Source organism: Rhynchophorus ferrugineus, unplaced genomic scaffold (genome assembly GCF_030347505.1).
Source record: "Rhynchophorus ferrugineus isolate W39M unplaced genomic scaffold, kcgeb_rfMv2 rfM5, whole genome shotgun sequence".
Classification (NCBI taxonomy): Eukaryota; Metazoa; Arthropoda; class Insecta; order Coleoptera; family Curculionidae; genus Rhynchophorus; species Rhynchophorus ferrugineus.
The window spans coordinates 25,153,492-25,173,604 of record NW_027472584.1 but is presented as its reverse complement, the minus strand read 5'-3'; the positions used below and the strand labels follow the sequence as shown (position 1 = coordinate 25,173,604).

Sequence of the window (20,113 nt, the reverse complement as noted above, 5' to 3'; positions counted from 1 at the left end):
CTTTCGCACCAAAATACATATATTTTGAGTTTTACCTTTATCCAAGAGGAAAAAAAATTGGTACTTTTTCCATATATATTGTGAAAATGTGCGATTTTTTGCCATTTTCAGTATTTTTTTGTCTCATTTCCATACAAGTAATCATAGGTTAATGAAAATTACAGGAATTGTAAAGAATTTTACGTGGAATCCTATGGTGGTATAATTATTGTAATAGAACATTCGGTTTTCAAGTTGAAACAATGAAAATTGTATTTACAAAAATTGAATCTGTTTCTCTCTGTCACATATCTTAAATATTATACATTCCACAGCAATTTAGCTTTAGGATTTTCGTTTCTTTCACCCTAAAATATATATATATTTTGAGAGTTTTACCTTTATTTAAGAGGAAAAAAAAAGGTACTTGAGTGGCAATTGGTAAATGCGCGATTCTTTGCCATTTTCAGTACTTTTGGTTTCATTTCAATTCAAATAATCGTAGGTTAATGAATGTTGCAGAGATTACAAAGGTTTTTTTATTTCAAATGCTGGTATAATGATGTTCATTCAATACTTAGTTTTTAATTTATATAATGAAAAATATATTCTCAAAAACGAATTTACTCCTGTTTATGTCGCCATTATTAAAATACTATATAAAAATATATATACTCAGTGGTTTTTAAGTTCTGTTTAACTTATGTCCCATTAGGAAACAAGCGAGTAGTTTTTCTTATAAGGATAGGTATAAAATAAAGCAACAAGATTAGAATCATAAATAAATTTTTTACATTTATTAAGCACTTTTTAACAAGCAATGTAAAGGGACTGTAATTTCACATATTATTAAGATTACAATTTAAAAGATATGAACTTATAATTGCCTTGTGGTAAATTTTATTTAATATTATTATAATTATTATTAAAGATAAACGACAGTTACATGAAAAATGAAAAAAAATCTATTTAATATTTTGTCACAGTCATTGTTAACGTTTTTTTTTATTCTCTTTTTTCATCTAAAGCTATACAAAACCTATGCAACCTGCTAAAAGTTTAAATTTCCATATGTAGTTGAAAATATATTATTTAACTCTAACAAAAAAAGAATGACCTTTCCCATTAATCATCATTATCACTTCTAATTGGTGAAATATATTCAACAAAGGCGATTCTATCTGATAAGTTACTTCAAAATGCAGATATTTTAAAACAATAAATCGCAATAAAAATATATTGGTTACCACACTGTTATTAGAACAGCAGAGTATATTAGATAACATTCTACAACAATTTAACATACAAGATGACTAGTATAGACCGAGTTGTTAAATTAAACAAAAAAGTGGAAGATAAAATTCCTGATCGAAAAAAGCTTAATACTGATAAAAATAAGGCTGTTTTTCCATCAGGATGGACCTTGTCCTATCTCAGTCAAATATAACCAATTAACATAAGGTAATACGAGTTGCCTTATTAATCCTCTGTTATATTTATTCTATCACCTCATTTTACAACCTTTTCCATATGCCGTATGCACACTATGCATAAAAATACAAAATAAATTATTTAAAAAAATATTAGGACAAGGGGCTAACATAACTAAATTTATATTATATATCTGCGTTTAGCTCACATCTATGAATCTGAAAAACACAGATCGAGTCACTCTTTAACTATTATTATTGTATAGTAGGTTACCGTACTGCTGTGAAGGCTGCCACGCATTGTTTGAGTTTATTGAATCCGAATTTAACGTGTCCGTTACTGTTGTGTTGGCGTTCTTAACGCTATCATCTGGAATTCTACAAATTACTAATTTATCATCTTTTCTGTCTATGTATCAGTTCTTTTCCATTTACCACAAACATATATTTACCATAAATGAAAGTAGCTGCTTGGATAATACCATAAATAGTTTGGAAACTTAACATCCAACAATTAACTATAAAATTGCAAGATCATAAGTAGTTCAGAATTCATAAAAAATTGTCATTATAATTTTAATTAACATATCGAATTTGTTATACAAACAGTTATATATAGTAGATCAGTTTATATGAGTGTTCATTGGTCAGTTTTAAGGTATCTTGAAATAATATATCTAGATCAGAGAAACTATTGTTCATAGAAATACTTATTGTTGAGGACAAGGATGAAAACATAGATTTAAGCGTGTAGGTAAGAGGTTGTACCAAATATATATTTCACAATTGCTAATAAATATATAAAAGTATTAAAAATCCATAACTATTTAGGTAAAAGTAAAGTAATATCAGAACAAAACTATCTGTTTTTTAAAACACTTTATTATAACTAAATATTGTCATATAATATAAATGTGCTTGTCTCAAATTGCTTCATCAGTACAGATAGTTTTATTTGCCAAATCACAATAAATAAAAATAAAAAATATTAATTTTCAATGTTTCTTTTAAAATTTGGGTTGCTAGGTGGCATTAATTATATAATAAATTTAAAAAAAACTTAAATCGTTTAAAATTATTATAACCTATTCTCTTAGCAACACAAATTTTGTATATTCATTAAAGGCATCAACAAGCGTTTCATTAAATTTTTATAGATACATACATATTGTCAACAATTCCCACATCCTTTCCATTTTTGGTAGTGGTGTCACTTGTCCCATTCTCTTGTTGAGATCCATTTAATTTATTCTCATTAACTTTATTATCGTCATTAAGTTTATTCTCTTCTTTATCTTGCTTATTTTCAGACTTAGATTTGTCTTTGGAATTCTAAGAATTATTTTTTAGTCAGAAATTACGTTCAAATCACTTATAGACCGATTTATACCTGTGACGGTAAGTTATTAGCGTTGTTTTTCCCTCTGGTTCTGGACATGATCATTTCTACCCGTCTTCGACGTTCTTCCCTTTCTCTTTCTTCATTTTCTAGCTTCTTCTGTAATTCAGCCTTCTGCTTCTCTGCCTCCTCCTTGGCCTTTCTGTCAGCCTCTTCTTTCAATTGTTTCTGTCTTGCTTCTTCTTCTCTCCTAAGCCTTTCCTCTTCTTCGCGCCTTTGCGCTTCCCTTATGGCCTGCAATATATATTTGTTGCAACATATACACATATCATTCATGTTATAAACATACCTCTTGTAGTCTCTCCTGTTCAGCTTGTCTTTGCATTTCAGCAAGAAGTCTGGCTTGTTCCTCTTCTTTCATTTGTCTTTCATACTCAGCTCTTTCTTCTGCTTCAATTCTTTGTCTTTCTAATTCAGCTTGACGCTCAGCTTCTTCTCTGATTAAACGTCTTCTTTCCGCCAAAGCAGCTTTAGCCTCCTCTGCCGTGGTTATTCTTGGTTTAGATACTGAAGTAGTCATTTCAGATGATACAGTTTCAGTAGATTCTTGTTTTGCTTCTTTAGTTTCAGTTTTTTGTTTCTCCACTGTCGTTGAAACGGCGGTTGTATTTTGAGATTCAACTTCTTGAACCTCAGTTTTTTGGATACTAACGTTGTCTTCCGTATATTTACGTTCGGTATTGATAAAATCTTGAATTGTATTATCTGATTTTTCTGATGGAAGTTCAACAACACTGGATTCCTGGGATTGGACACCAGGTTCATCTTTGACCGGACGTGCTTCTCTAAAATTAAAAGTATGTGATTAAATAATATTAAAATTATAACTGTAAATTTACTTTTCATCTGTTGGTGGTGGAGATGGTTCTTTAACCTGCGCATCAGATTCCTTCTGAGTAATCTGTTGAGATTCAGGTTCAGTACTTTTCTCCGTTTTTGTCCCCTTTTTCTCATCCGCGACCAGTTTAGGTGCTGTTTCTTCAGCTGGGGACTTGGCAGCTTTAGTTTTTGATGTTTTTTCAATTTTTTCCGATGTATTAGTCTTAGACAAAGGCTTTCGCGTCTTAGGCAGAGGAGGTTTATTTTCGCCTTTGTCAAAACTATTTCTCTCATGTGAAATTCCAGTAACTGCGATACTAGCAGGACGAGGTCGACGAGGTGTAGTTGACAAGCGGTGTTTAACATTGACTGAGCTTGTCACGCTATTTGTGCTTTGTTGGCTCATAGAACTACTTGGTCTAGAGGATGCTACATAGAGGAATAAGCAAATATATATATTAATGATGTATGTTCTATAAAATCTAAAAATAAAAACCCTGAAGTTTCCTGTTATTATTATAGAAACTTTAGGTTTTTTATTGAAGCGTTAGATGTTAAATACATAAATAATACTATTACTTTAAGTACCCTAGCACTTTACAAATAATTTTACTTTTTAAACATAACCAACCATTTACAATCTCGTTACATGAGCTAGACGTTCAAACGACCAATACAGCAAAAAATATTAGCAAAAAAGCTTCTATGAATAAAATAAGCAATATTGTGTATTACGGTGTAAAATGATGTGCAAAGTGCAATGTACTATGCCACAATGGTAAGTGCCCTCGTATATAGACCACCACCAAAATAATAAATAAATCAATTAAAATAACAAACATAAAAGTGTTTTTTTTCTGGGTAATAAAAGCTACACAAATGTCAATATGGGACATATATTGTTAGTACTTTAAAGTAAATTAGATCCCAGTAACTATATACGCAACATAGGTGGATAAAGATGAGACTTAAACCCGAAATTGAGTATTAACATATGAAGAGCCTATAAAGGTATTGGTAGATGAAATTTGATTTAGAACCCTAAACCTCTAAGTGCTGCTCGAACCAAAGATATTATTGAGGGCGACACTAATAACCATCGCCTTAAATTATCGACAACAGAAGCGTAGTACTCGTACCCTCGCTGGCACTACTCGATTGGGCCATCAGCAGCTTTTGCTGCCTCAACTGTGTAGCTCTGTTCACTCTCGGGGGTGCAACTGGATGGTGATGACCATCTGGACTTAGCTGGTGCATACTGCGACTGTCTGCCTTGTTCAATGGCTTGCGTGGACTAAGTTTTGTACCTACGTGTGCCAGGTGACTCATACTGCGTGTTACGGAACTCTTAGGCGCCATATTCGACTCATTTAGAGCCGGTAATACTGGCTTTCTAGGTTTTGCCAGTTGATCTAAGCGAGACATCGAATACGCCCTACCTGTGGGGTCAACGTGTTCGTATATTTGGGCTTCCATTGATTTTTTTTAATATAATTATTTGGTAAAAAGCAAAATGTCGTCTATAGTATTCAGTCGACAATTCGCAATCATATGTTTGTTTTATCGTAACAACATGATGTAAGATTAATACAACCACCTGCCTCTTATAAGCCACTTGTAGCAAAACATAAACCAACAAAACCATTTTTACAGACCGGATCAACGGAATATAAAGATAACCAGAAGATGATTTCCAATGAAGAAAGCAATGCTTTAAAATACATTAATTTGTTTGATTCAATCTCCTACTGAAACTGTAGCCGATCATAGGTATAATATGTAAGTGTTTTGTCCCTTTATGAGTAGTTGCTTTCAAGCTTTTTAAAGATGCAGTCATGGTTTCTTCAATCTTAGTACATATTGAATATAAATGAACCTTAGAAAACGTGACTGTACCTGGAGAGTGGTTGAGGGACTTGCGTGATGTGGACGAATGAAAAGAGGAATCCCTCGAAGGGATTGTCGGTACTAAATCTGTTCGGCGACGTCCTGTATATCCACTTGCGCATCCTGCGGGCGTTGTGGGACTTATCATACCTAAAAATTTACCCCTCGTGCTTTGTGTATCACCTTTACACCTTGCAAAACTAAATTTTAAGCGCCTAGCTGCTAATGTGTGTTTTTTGACCTACTTTACAACATCATATTTAAATTCTATTGGACTATTTCTTCATTAATATCATTTAATTGGACTTTAAACATGATGTTGAAGATAGGGGAAATATAAGAAAGGCTTTTGTGTGCCCAGTATGGTGATATAACACATGGCCTTTGCGGTGTAGGGAAAGAATTTTGTAGTGCAGAATCAGTGGGCATGATTATATATACAGCTACGTTTTATACACAGGGTGAATCACGTTCCCTTCTAAAAAATATTATAAAATTCACGCGAAAAATATCGATATTGAGAAAATTTTCAATTTCTAGATCATGTAATATTCAGGTTATAGCAGCTTGTTCCAAGGTTATAACCAAAAACAAAACAATGTTTATTATTAGAAAGTCGTATTGTGAAAAATGTAAGAAAATAATAAACAGTAAAAAAATATTAACGAAAATGTGTATGTATCAATTTTAATTTTTTATGTAAAATACCAAATTGTAAAATATTATATCGTATGCTTAAAGATGTGACGAAAATACTAGGTAAGATTAAAATGTATTTTTGTAAATAAAATGTTTAAAAAACAACATTCAATTGTTTATTAGAGTTTGTGAATTAATTTTGAAGGATTTTCAAATTACCACGTTCTATTACGAAAAATTTGACACATTATCACAATTCACTTCGAAAAAACTAATAGCTAGTTAGAAATTTGATAATGTACCGCTTGTGTATTGTATATAATAGTTCTATTGTCTGACGAATGCGGCAGTTGCTAAATGTAGATCGGTCAAAATAGCTTTGTCGCGTTTCTGCTTATATACAGATGATTTTTCAATCAGTCCTCAACTAATTCTAAATTATTTATGAATCAATAACTCGCTGGTTCTGTTCACCATAATTTTTCAACAAATAGTTTTTTCTTTTGCAAATCCCTCAAAATTAACACTCGAAATAACAGTATTTGTAAATAACATTGCTCTATGTTGAAATCAATCATTAATATAATTATGTTAAAAAAAAGGAAACAATATCGATAATTTTATATTTAACTTACAATAGTAAATGACCGATGATGTCTCTTGGTACCCTATCATTACCAATTAAATCATTTTAATGTTGGGTTACCGTAGGACACCCTGTATATAAAACCGAAAAATAAGAAAATTCACCTCACTAGCGAACCCATATGCGAATAAATATTTAATCTCTCGTGTAGTGATTTTCTCATATAGCGTACGCGTTCATTTTTAGAGAAAGTGCTTTAATTTTATTAGTTTACAGAGGCGTTTCTTCCTTTGTTTTTAACGAGGATAAAACAAATAAATCATTCGGCCGGTATATGAATGACATTCAGTAATAATAATTTGGTTTTAACTTTCACTTCTAAAAATACAGCATGATAATGTGACCAGACCCTAAGAAGAATATTTGTGAACGGCTATAAAGAGAAAAAGAATAGTGTGGCGCCAGATATATCGACAGCAACCATTGAACGTCTTTTATTATCTTAACTGATGCTTATTTGTGGAGCTTTCGAATGACAACTAAAAGAAATAAAGCTTTTATCTGCGCCTGTTTCCCAACAGCAGCAGGATGTAGTAAAATCATGCAAAATAAAAACAACTGTACTAAACATTTTCGACTTTTTAGACAACACTATCTAAACAAAAGTTTTAAAAAATCCCACTATTTCATGCAATCAACTAAATAAAATGATCTTTCCCATATATTTAAAAAAATATAATCTATACTAATTAAAATAAAGCCTACTGGGTCAAAAGTTCTTGCACAATGAACTTTTTTTTTATTTGACTAGTTTAAGTGAAGTTTTATGCAAGAACCTTAAAAAGTAAGGTTACGGTATTAACGAAATGAGTACGTACTTTCGCCAGCTCTCTCTAAACCTCCAGCCGAAGTAGCTCTCTTCTTACTGCCAACATCCAAATCTCTCTCTGACTGTCTTCTAGTCAACGAGCTACCGGATGAAGCCGTAGTAATATTCTGAGTGGAAGTAGCTCTTCTATGGCCCCAAAATGAGACCGTCACATCCGTAGGATCTAGCATACGAGGTGTAGAAGAACCAAATGCGAAAATGCTGCTCCTTTCATTTTTCTTCTTCGCTTCTATTCTTGCATCCCTCTCCTGGTTCCTTCGCAGAATCGACTCCAGCCTATCCCGTTCTGCTTCGTTTATGGCTCGTTTTCTTTCTTCCACTTGCTGCCTGCGCTGATCGTCTTTCACTCTTAATTCTTCTAAACGCCGTCTTCGCTCTAGTTCCTTTTGTTCTTTAAATTTTTGTGCAGCCAGCGCTTGTGCTCTCATTTCTGCCAACCGTTTCTGTCTCTCCTCATTTTGGCGTTCTTTCAAATCACGCAGCCTCGCTTCCTTATCAACTAAAACAAAACATAATCAGTCAACCATATACCTAATATAACAATTTTTGACTCAAGAAATTTGTAATGTGTTCCCAGATTATTGAGATTCGGAAAACAGGTTATGTTGCAAATTAAAAGGATATTATAAACGCGAAAATACTTTCATAAAAATTATAAATCATAAATAAATATTTGAACAGTTGAATTCTAGTTTCGCGTTGTTAAATAATAAGGTGTTTTTTCGGTAATGTTAATGAAAAAAGTCCAATATTTAATATTTATTAAATATAATACATACTATTATTTTAAAAAGAAAAAAAAACAATAATGTCCATTAATACACAAATGATAAATGTTCTAAACACATAAAATAACTAGATGTTACTGTAATCATCCACCATGTATATTTCCTTTATAGGAATAAACTGTGTATTACAACTATTGCAATATTCCAGTAAAAAAAATCAATATGCAACCTTCCTTCACATTCCTAACGCAACACCTAAAGGCTATTGCAGAGAAATTGTAGACGCGAAACTAAAAACAATTGGTATCTCACCTAGACAGATTTATTTCGTACATTTAGCCATTATACCTTTATTTTTTATCAGAAGACTAATTTAGATAATGAATTTCTAAGGTTATTTATACGTCCTTGGAAAAAACGAACATACACACTCATGCAAAATAACACTTAACCCCAGGAAAATGTTATAATTCATATATACACACCCTGACTGAAGTCCACGTATTTTATTGATTCGTAGTTTTATGGAGTAAAGTATGGTATGATTGGTTCACACAATAGGTTTAATAAAAACTCAATTTCGTTCTAATTTAGTTAGGGTCATTTTAAAACAATTTCATACCAATTAAAAAATCATTAGATGATAAAATGTACACTTAAAACATTCCTAAAGTTTTTTTGCAATAGTTTATTAGAAATTAATGTTATTTTTTCTCGATTTGCTTTATTATATAATATTTTCTAGAGTAGTTTTGAGTTTGCAATTGTAACAAACAGTGTTTTTACACGAAAAGGAAACTAAAAAATATCCTTGATCTACGTCACTACATCAATCATAACCTCAAATTTCGTGCTCGTTAACGTGGTCAGCCACGTAGTGACATTTCAGAATGAAAACAGAAATATGTTTACCCTTGAAATTATTTTTAAGTATTGACAGACATCTCCTTGAACTCTGGCGATATTTTGCATCAAATTTTGATGCTATGCCAGGTTCCCTTTATTTTAAATCGTAACTTCTCAAATTTTAGATGCATTATTCCAGGTGAATGAAAAACACATATTTTGTAAACAATATCATGCCAGATTGATGACGGCGATTTTTAAATTTAATTAAAATTCATTCTGCGTTTATATATTTCTTTGGCGAGGTTTTCATTTTGGCAGAACTAATATTATATTTGTTATAGTTTGATTATTTTGTATTGTGTTGGCAAGAACAATGCCTAAGACATCAAGGCATTCGTACAGGCTACATACACACACAAGCTCATTTGCAACAGAAATAATAATGCGTTGAGTCATACAGGTTAATTTAAATAGTTTTTCATTTTTTCTCATTTGAATTTCTTGGAGCGCAGAGAGGCAAAGAAAAACTATTCCGAATAGTAGCGATACAAAATTGGAATGTAGTCAAACGGCCAAGCAATTTTTGCTTTAATTTTTTTTAAACAACATAAAAATCAATCGAGAATAATTACGTTGTTTGCTAGGAAGAACATGTACTTTTATCTCTTGAAAATTGGATTTTACTGAAAAAAGACTTTTTCTAATGAATTTCGTTACATTTCAATGCCTTATTGGATTTATTACAGTTCTTTTGTATACAAAAAAACATTAATTACACCGATTTTGTGCTATGTAATGCATTATATATGAGACATTTTACCTTTTCAAATCTGACTTACTTCACGTATTGTATTATACAAATCTTTCAAGATTTAACATAAAGAAAAATGTGGAACATTTAATGGCATCCCTAATCCAAACGTCGATGATGTCATCTGTTAACTTAAAAATATTTTTTCGCATTAAATACATTAAAATCTGGCAACACTCTACCATACTTCATCTCACATCAACGATCGTCTCGAATCGATTAATAGATTATTTGGTCGATACATTTCGATTACATTGTTCATTATCGAATACTAAAAATATTCATCAATTTGAATGAGTCTGATTAACTTCACATGTTGTATTATATAAAACCTATCAATCTCAAAAATGTTGATGATGTCATCGGAATTGATGTTGTCTAAGAAAGAATTTTGTAATGAATGAAATACACGAAGGTCTTGTTCATGTTGATGATGCAATATTATAACAAAATGGTGAATGTCAATAACACATTTTAACGAAATACTCCAATCATTCGAAGTGATTAAGCAATAATTAAGAGAAAAGAAAACAAAAGCAATAGTTATCTGACGTTATTTACAGATTTCAGTGTAATCATAATATACAAGAAAAATTAAAATAAAAAAATCCGGACTGTCTTTACGTGGTTTTCAAACATATCGGTAATTTAAATTTGAGGGTAATTAAAAAACTCGCAATGCCACTTAAAAGTGTGTTAGTGGTACTTATTAGTCACTTTTTACCTGTTCACGAAAAGTTATATGAAAGTCTTGCGTCCCACTTGTTAAAGAACAAGATTGTTTACGATATACTTCCGCAAGAGTATATTTTCTATAAATGTAGATTCATAGAAATAACTGAATCACTGACTAAACGGTATAGGTCATAAAATATTTTAAATTCGGTCATATTAATTATAACATTCTTTCATTTAAAAACTAGATCCATGATAAAAAAAGAGCTTTTAAATTTATTTAATTAGTTTCACGGCAATTATGTCGTTTACAATATTGTTAAATTTTGTATTTTTTTTTTGTTTTCATTTCAAGCTCATCAAAATAAGTTACTCAAAAATGTCAAAACTAATGGTAAAGAAATTTATATGTAACGTACCACCAAATCATCTCTTCACTCTCTTTTTGAATGAAGTTTCTTTTTAAAAATTGTCCTATCCTATATAATATATATATATATATATATATGTATATATATATATATATATATATATATTGTGATGTTAGTTAGAATACCTTAAAAATATGAATATAAATAAGGAAGGAGAATTTGGAACGGGTTTATCAAAATGTTTTCTAATCCTCTAACAAAAATTCTTATCTGTTTTTCCTTTAAGCCGGTTGAGATATTTATTGCTTTTTGTTTTTAGTCTTAATGGTCTGAAATGTTATATAACCGCTATAATGCATACATTAAATTGGCTTTAACAATGCACATTCCAATTATGGCTCTCGAAAAATGCGGAGAAGATTCTTTGGCTGTATCTGTTTGTAATTATCGTGTGCTAGGTATAAGGAACAAGTGGGCGATTTTCCATTGCCTGTATAAAATATTGATAGCCTATGGGTGACCTCAAGATTTGTTTATTTATCATTTAAAAACAATCGCCTATAACACTATCCAACACACACAAATCAATGCCTACGGTTTTAAGTAGTGTTGGGAACTATCGACTGAAATCGACTGTTTAGTAATTAACTACTTTTTACTATAGACTGTTTCAGACGTGTACTTTTAGTTACTATTTTTGGTTCTACTAGTTTCATTCGACTGATTTTTAACGTTTTGGCTTTGTCGTCCTAGCCGCGACCTTGACAAAAATCTACCCAATTTATGCTTACATAGATTTATATGTAATACATATAGTTTTATGATTTTTTGATAGTTTGTAAATAACAATATATTGTAATAGGGTAAAAAAGAATAAAATTGTGAATGATAAATAGGAAAATACTTTTGAATGTTTTTATGGCAATAATAGGTAATATTTCGATTACTCTCTCGATTTTTGTTAAAAAATATTTCCGTTCAATAATAAATCAAGCATTTACTTTATTTAAAAAAGCTCTAGTAGTTATTGTGCGATCATTTTTAATTATGTCATGAATTAATTTTTTTTCTACGATTAGGTATATGTTTAATTTTTATTTAATATTTATGGTTATTGTATATCTTTAGTTTTTAGGTTTTGTTGAACTTCTATTGTATTGTCTATATTTATTATAGTATATTATTTGAATATAGCAATTAACATATTAAAATACGATAAAACATTTGTGGGGTATTATTCCATTCCATAGAAAAATTCCATTCCTTTTTACAGATCCACAGAACATTCAAATATAAAAGTAATTCTATTGCCTTTAAAATGAAATTATTAATTGCATGTTAATAGTATTCAGTAATTACTTTTTTTCCTTTTCTTCTTTAAAGTTAGTACGTGAAGGAATATGTACATCTCCGTCTCGCTTATACTACCGTTGGAAAATATAACATATAACTGTTCCAAGCAATTATCTCCGTCCTTTCCTCTCTCACAATTTATGGCATAAAGGGTTTGGTCATCTTCGTCTGACATCACGAATTGAACAAAACAGTCGAACCGTGCATTTGACTGAAAATAGTATTTACTATTTTCGGTCGCTAGTTTTTTGACTATCGACCGTTTCGACTGTTTTCAGTCGATAGTTCTCAACGCTAGTTTTAACCAATTTTTTTTTTACATAATTTATGTCGGGCAGTATATGAACGTTTTTTTTTTGGTTTCTAATCAATATTTCACGATTATAACGAAAACCTCCATGAATTATACCAGCGCAAAAAAAATTCCTTTCTATACTCGTTAGTAAGTGTATTCAATGACGTTTTCCATCGGCAATTTAATTAATATTATTTTTATGCGCGCTGTGTAACGTCAATTTCACAATACATCCTATAATATATTCATAACATTTTTCTTGTCATAACTATATTTAGACATTGAAAATAACAATTTAAAAATGCTTGAACGCCACAACAATCATTTCTCGCTTTGCGTGATTCTAACATGACAAAAATCTACCTGAGACTGCCGCTGATGACCTTCTGAAGGTCCACCCGAATGATCGGGTTCTTTCTCATCGATTTTTATTTCTTATCGATTGTCATGGCGGGATAGGTTTCTTCGCTCTATGCGCCATCATTTCATCAAGAACAGTCCACAGTTTTTTTTAAATTATGTCAACATCCTTTCAACTTACACTACAGGTCTGCGATTTAATTTTAAAGTCATTATGTAACTTAAGAAGGCGTTGTTTTACTGTGGCTATATGTTATCCCAATCCCAAAAATAGTTGAAAAGAAACATTGATACAGAAGAGAAAATAATAGCAGTGAAGTGAAGCAACTGATGCGTCTGAGCCCAATATTGAAAGAAAAAACATCATTATACGATTAAAGAAGCTAAAAAGTGATTTTTTGACGTAGCAAACACGCAAATTATTAACCCCATTAACGCCCACTCCACAAATACTGCCCATTTTGATTGTAACTCGATAATTATACTAAATGTAGACAATAGTTTGAAGAATACACACAACTTTTCAGTCAATTCTCTCTATCTTAATTCACCAAAAATATCATAACAATGTTTAATAACCTTGAGAATTAAAAATATTGTAGTTTATATTTTCTGTTTTTCAAAATAACAATAATTTTAATTCATTGATTTTAAAAACATAAAAACATCTATAAGTCCAGAATAAAGTTGTTGAAAACACTTGTTCCTTATAAAAAAAACACTAAAAAACATGCCATGAAGACTCAAAAGGACATTTTAACAAACTAGAAACCAGAATATCCATTTTACAAATTAATATTTAATATACGAATGTGGCTTAGGATTTCTTCAACTTCTATCTACCATAGATAAGATAAAATTGTCACCAGTACCATCATATAGATTTATTAAAATGAATTACTTTCAATTAAGTTTCAACATGGAGACGTTATTACCAGGGGAATAAAAATCATACCAGCTGCATATTACGAAAGCTTAAAAAGGCACCCACTCGCCGGTAAAGACCTTATTCGAACATCAGAAATTATACAAGCTAAAAGATACACCCAAGAATATGTTCAGTGGTATTCTTTAAATTCCATAAATGGTAGTCGTATTGTTAGAGTATTCTGATTTATGGTTATGCTGCACCAAGAATGCAACTTCGAAAAATAACCAACCTTTGAACGCATCGATTTTATGGATAATTAAAATATTTGCATTAATATATGTATGGCGACAAAGTTAGTAGAAAACATGCTTTCTTTTAAATGCTTTAGACCAATTATGATAAAATTATAAATTAATTATAATAGATATCTGCATATGTTTTTTGAAAGTACAATAGAATTTGAAATATAAACTAACCTGGCTTTTAACATCACGTCACTTGATATGCAGAAAGCATCATAATAGGAATCATAAATTACGAAAAACAAACAAACATGATTTATAGGTTAATTTTACAATAAAAAATATTACGACTAATATTTTTTACATACCTACATGTTTGTCACGATTCCTATTAGATCCATAAAACTTATCAAAGCGTTTCACTTTCAAAACATCGCTCTTAGACACATTTTCCGATGACAATGTCTTTACCAATATACTCCTGATGTAGTTGATATGCTCACTGAAACTCTCGTTTTGAAAATGACCTGGCGCCATCATTCCTCAATCCCCTCAACCCCCAACAACACCACTAAAGCAACGGTCTTTAACACCAATACAGACGCACGACCACAGCATTACACAACACGACTGAAACATATTTGTTTATCGGCAATCGCTTGGTGCCGCTTCATAGATAATACTCCTGCGCGAACTTATTATTGTTACGTTTTTGAATGACCGCCATGACCATCAATGTTTTCGTTATTTTAACACCTTACATCAACATCAATAATCCGCTTTTTTCTTCTACCCGATTAATCGATATACGAATATATTAGAAACGACGCTGAAAAAAACCCGATCAATAGTCTATTTCATAACTATCGTCTTATTGTAGCGATTTTATCAACAGTATTTTTCGAATGGACACGTATCGAACACACTAATGTAAAAATACCGTCAACTAGCAACATAAATAGTGAATCAAACACGCAAAAGTGAAATTAATTGTAGTAAAAAGGAAAAAATCGAAACGCACGTCACAAGGAAATGTTTTACCTGGTAAATTTAAAGCTGAACTGTCTTGAGATCGTATAAAATTCCGGAAATTGTATTTTGTTAAGTGACGTAGTTAAATGGGGGTTCTGGTTGCTATATTAGTGAAAGATTAGGAAGGTATTTTTAGACGAGATAAGGGGTTTTACTATGTTTGCTTTCAGATTTATTAAATGGTACAACATTGGGAAAAAAACAATTAAAAACGTTACTAAGAACAATGTTCCCATCGTTTCATTATCTGTAATTTTTAAAAAATCATATCTATCAAAATAAACATCTATTAATTATATTTCATCACTATAATCCATTTTTTAACATTAATTTGACTGTTATTGTTTTAAGGTTTTTATTAAGGAGTGATCGAAAGAATAAGGTTAGAAAATCAGGTTAACCTACGAGGTGATTTTACATACAATAGAATATTAACAAAAATATTAACAATAGTCCACAAATTATGTAACTGATTGCACAAATGTATTTACAGCCAGTTATCCTCCATTAATAACAATAAAATATATTTCTTAATATCATTGGTCATATATCAAACAAAAAAAAATCCTTCAAACCTTAGCGTACGCTAGAAGGCAACCGTTTTATTAATAGTAAAATAATAATCTATTTCGACTTTTTTGGCCGCCTCTCTAAGTAATATCTAATAACTATTTGACGTGTTTCTTTGTTTAAAAAACATTATTAGTTTAAGAAAGGTTTGTTTCAGTTTAAATAGGAAGTTTGAACCGCTTTAAATCGCCGGAAAAAAAAACTTGGGTGTTGCCCAAGTAGGTGATTTCCTAACGAAACGCCAAGTTTTTTTTTCTTGTGACGAAGTGTGGAAAAAACGGACGGAATTACTGAATATAACGCAAAATTAATGGCGTTTCATGAAATTTGAAAAAAAAACTATCTTTAATTAAATGACTGGCCTAGTTGTGATAGCAATTTCCATTAATAGAAAATTAAATCGTATAAGTTTTTACATAAAATGTACTTTTACAACTTTCTATAAATTATTCGCTTAAGCCAAATATAACTTAATAACTAGAAGCACTCTCCTTGTATTCCTCATATTTATTCACAAGAATGTGTAATTTAGCTGAAATAATATAAAAACTCTACATAAAAATAGAGAAAGAATAGAACGAACAGTAAGAACGAACGAAGAACAGAGAGAGATACGATAATAGAAATAGGGTAATAGAATTATGAAGGAGTGAATCTATCTATGGACCATTATATAAAAAGGGTAGAAACTACAAAATGAGAAAATTTAGATATGCATTCAGCATTGTGGTTTTCTAGAACAATATTGGTAATAGGCAAACAAGAATAGTCCGAAAAGCTAAGACAGATAATAAGAAGAATGGAGGCTACACAAACCTCAGATTGCAAAGTACATAGTAACAAATAAAAAATATTATTAAACATAATACAACAGTTTCACACATACACCATTGTTTAACTAACGTATATCAATCAATGACTAATATACATTCACAATTACTCATATAATACAAGCACTTACTTTTTATTATTTGACTGTTTTATAACATTTCAATTTACTTTATGTGCCATTAACAAAGTCACCTCAGAATAATTTAAAAATAGAATTATTAAAGAAGTTTTAAAATTCTTTTAAAATGAGGTAACATAGGCTTAGATATTATTAGCTCAGACGTTTATAACTATCTAGTCACTATAGCATTAGTAATAAAAACTATGACATCCTAGTTATGCAACCCAAAATGCAACTGCTTCAAAATCAATAGTGCAAATAAATTCGGTGTCTCTGCATTTATCATAGTACCAAAGAAATTTATACTCCACATCATATTTCATTTTAAAATATAAAATGTCAAAATATACAATAAGAACAAGCTTCGTGCACAAATATCTATTACTGTGTATATACATTGAAAAAAGCGGCTAGAAAATTTACAAAAGTAAAAAAAAAACAATCAATATTAAGTAGATTCATAAACTTAATTGAAAACAAGCAATTGCTAATTTTATAGTTGACATTGACAAGTTTAGTCACATGGAACCCGTTCATTGTTAGTCATTTGAGGTTAATTATAAATTATCTACTTAAATATAATTCTCACCATCGATTGCAAAACTATTGCTAGAAAAATTCAGCGGATGATAATCTGAAATCAAACATAAGTATAGAAAAGTATATTAAAAAATAAATTACAAAAAATATATATATGAAGCGACAATAGGAAATACCTATCTATAAAACAGTCTTCGTCTGAAAATATCTCGCTATGCTGTTGGTGCTTGTACAATTTTAAATATACTCAGCAGAGATTCTCAATATAGAATATAAAACCAAAATAACAAAAAGACGGAATGCTGTGAATTTCAGAGAGTTCAGCAACATTTAGACATTTCTATTATGCGGTTCGTGAATTATTACCAATAAAATATTTTAAATACTTTTTACATGTTACATAAAACATTTGGTATAATGTCAATTGAAAAATGTCAGGATTTATATAATGGATATAGAATGAACTATGAAGGTCACATCATACCTATATTTCTTAAAGTAACTAGATTATTCAGCTATAAAAACATCAAAATCCTTTACCTAAGTTAAAGTACCCAATAAATTACAAATGTTACGCATTATCTATAAATATTATTGCTCGTATAACCTCAATTAATTACATTTTTCTCGATTCAACCAAAAATTCCAAGAATACCATTCCACAAAATCCGCATTTGCCCCACCGTGTCTTTCTCTTATTCCCTCGGCTGAACTTGCCGCTTGGTAAACACAGTTTTGAATCGATAGATGCAATAAAAGATAATTCGCTGTAAGTTTTGAAGGCTACCCTTAAAATCAATTACAAAACCTTCGGAGACCAACTTATTATTACAAGAAATGTATGTTTGATTACTATATAGACCAAATATAAATATAAAAAAAAACAACAAACATCTGGGAAGCATAAAAAGGTCATTCATCTCTAACCAACAGTTCACCAAATACTTAGTAACAATACACGAATCAATTGATAAGTACAACAAGTAAGAGGTAATTGTGAACATATAATGTTCGTAATATATATATATATATATATATATATATATATATATATATATATATATATATAAACCAACATGATTTAAAGATCCAGGAAGAATGTGTGAGTCACCTTACTATATTTCCCCGCACTTTAATTCAACTATAATTATATTATTATTTGATAAAGAAAATGTAAACGTGCTAATCATCACATAAATACCTTTAAAACAATTTTATCGAATTTAATTTAATTTAATAATCCCATGAATTGAATTTGACGTAACTTTTATTTTTCTGTCCTTAAATCGATCTTGTCTGGCATAGGGCAAAGTTCGAAATTCTATAGAAACCAAATCCCTATCGTCTTATTAATCCAATTCAGATGAATAAAATCAATTGAATCCTGACTAATTGTTCATTCTATTCAATAAATAATTGGTCATTGATCTAAAATTATAAACAATAACGGAAGAAGAGCGAATAAAACAACGTGTTAATTATATGCACGGTATATTAAATTAAAATAATAGTAATGTGTATTTTTGGATGTTCATGCCGGGTAAAAGTATAGATTAAATGATAAAATTTCCACAATAAAAAACTTTTAAAATAGTTCATTACAACAGAGTTAAGGCTTTATATTTATAGAAATGAGTGAAAAACATTGTAATACGTCCACGTATTGAGCTTGTGTTTTATGGTTTTATCATATAATTTTATAATATATCTTATAGTAATTAATTAATTGTTAATTAGAGACCTGATACTGTCACTATGAGAATAATTGAGGTTAAATTACTAGCTATCCTATTTGTACAGAATAGTACAATTTATGTAAAGATGAATAAACCGGTTTACAATTGCCAAAATATTATATTTTAATATGAGGATCTTGTATTACACTGATAAGATAATGTCGATATTATTATGTGTTATCCATAACAACTGCTAAGATAGGTTACAATGGAACTGTCTAATTGATTGAACGTTAATAAACAACTAAAAATCAAAACTTTCCGAAAAAAATTATAGGTTTTCATAGGAAACTTCTAAATAGTTAGATCGTTACCCTTCGAAGGCCTTGAGCTGAACAGCAAAGCCTTAAGAGATCGACAAACGGCTTTTTAGTTAAACAAATCACAGTAATTCCAAAAAAATGTTTTAGACAACTAATAAAACAAAAGTTGTTTGGGTGAAGAATAGATACTATTAAAAATGAATGGGTGTCAAAATTTCCTGCCTAGTTGTCAATTTACAATGAAAGCAAAGTTACCAATCGAAAGAGGACGCAATATGTATTATTCCTTATATTGAGCTTTAACTATAATCAAATAGGTTTGTTCAGTTATAGAGACTATTGGAAAAACCTACAGATGTTTTTTCTTTTTTTACTTATATAATGGTTATCTATATTAGTGGTATAAGAGCCCCAATTTTGAACAAATGTGTTTTTAAAGCTGAACAATAATAACAATCAGCTCTATGATCTATTCTAACCTGTGTTTTTTGATTTCTCTGAGATATCTCGTCCATTTTCTGCCATTTTGGCACTACTAACACTACACACTATAACACCAACGACATATCACATCAGGACCGACCATTTCAACGCAATTGACAGATGACGTTTCGAACTTTTCGAACTTAACACAGATGGAGCCATATACTATGCATCAATTCTCCAATATCCAAATATTGTAATTATATATCGGGATAAATAATGTTCTAATCATAACTGGATAAGCATGCATTAAATGTTGGCAAAATATCTATGAATGTTTTATTATAGATTGCTTATCAAGTATGACACCTATAGTTCATAAATAAAACATTACGTCATTATTTGGGTGTAAAC

The 20,113-nt window shown here is 30.3% G+C and overlaps 1 protein-coding gene across 14 annotated transcripts; it reads right to left on the bottom strand.

Annotated features, from left to right (window-relative positions):
• Positions 1-748: 748 nt before the first annotated feature.
• On the bottom strand, positions 749-19,912 carry LOC143197770 (uncharacterized). Of its 14 annotated transcripts, none has more exons than XM_076406504.1 (11): positions 19,756-19,896; positions 17,327-17,371; positions 7,618-8,127; positions 5,524-5,664; positions 4,767-5,066; positions 3,648-4,056; positions 3,098-3,593; positions 2,800-3,042; positions 2,575-2,741; positions 1,689-1,787; positions 749-1,628 (listed from the first exon to the last, which is right to left on the bottom strand). In XM_076406504.1, the coding sequence occupies exons 1-11, from the start codon at positions 19,799-19,801 to the stop codon at positions 1,610-1,612; spliced, it is 2,475 nt and encodes an 824-aa protein (XP_076262619.1). In that variant the 5' UTR covers positions 19,802-19,896; the 3' UTR covers positions 749-1,609. The 14 variants fall into 14 exon arrangements, 12 of the variants coding, with proteins under 12 accessions (XP_076262619.1, XP_076262620.1, XP_076262622.1 ...); XM_076406505.1 differs by having other exon boundaries at positions 1,684-1,787; positions 19,756-19,895; XM_076406507.1 differs by lacking the exon at positions 17,327-17,371 and having other exon boundaries at positions 19,756-19,912.
• Between the last annotated feature and the right edge of the window lie 201 nt (positions 19,913-20,113).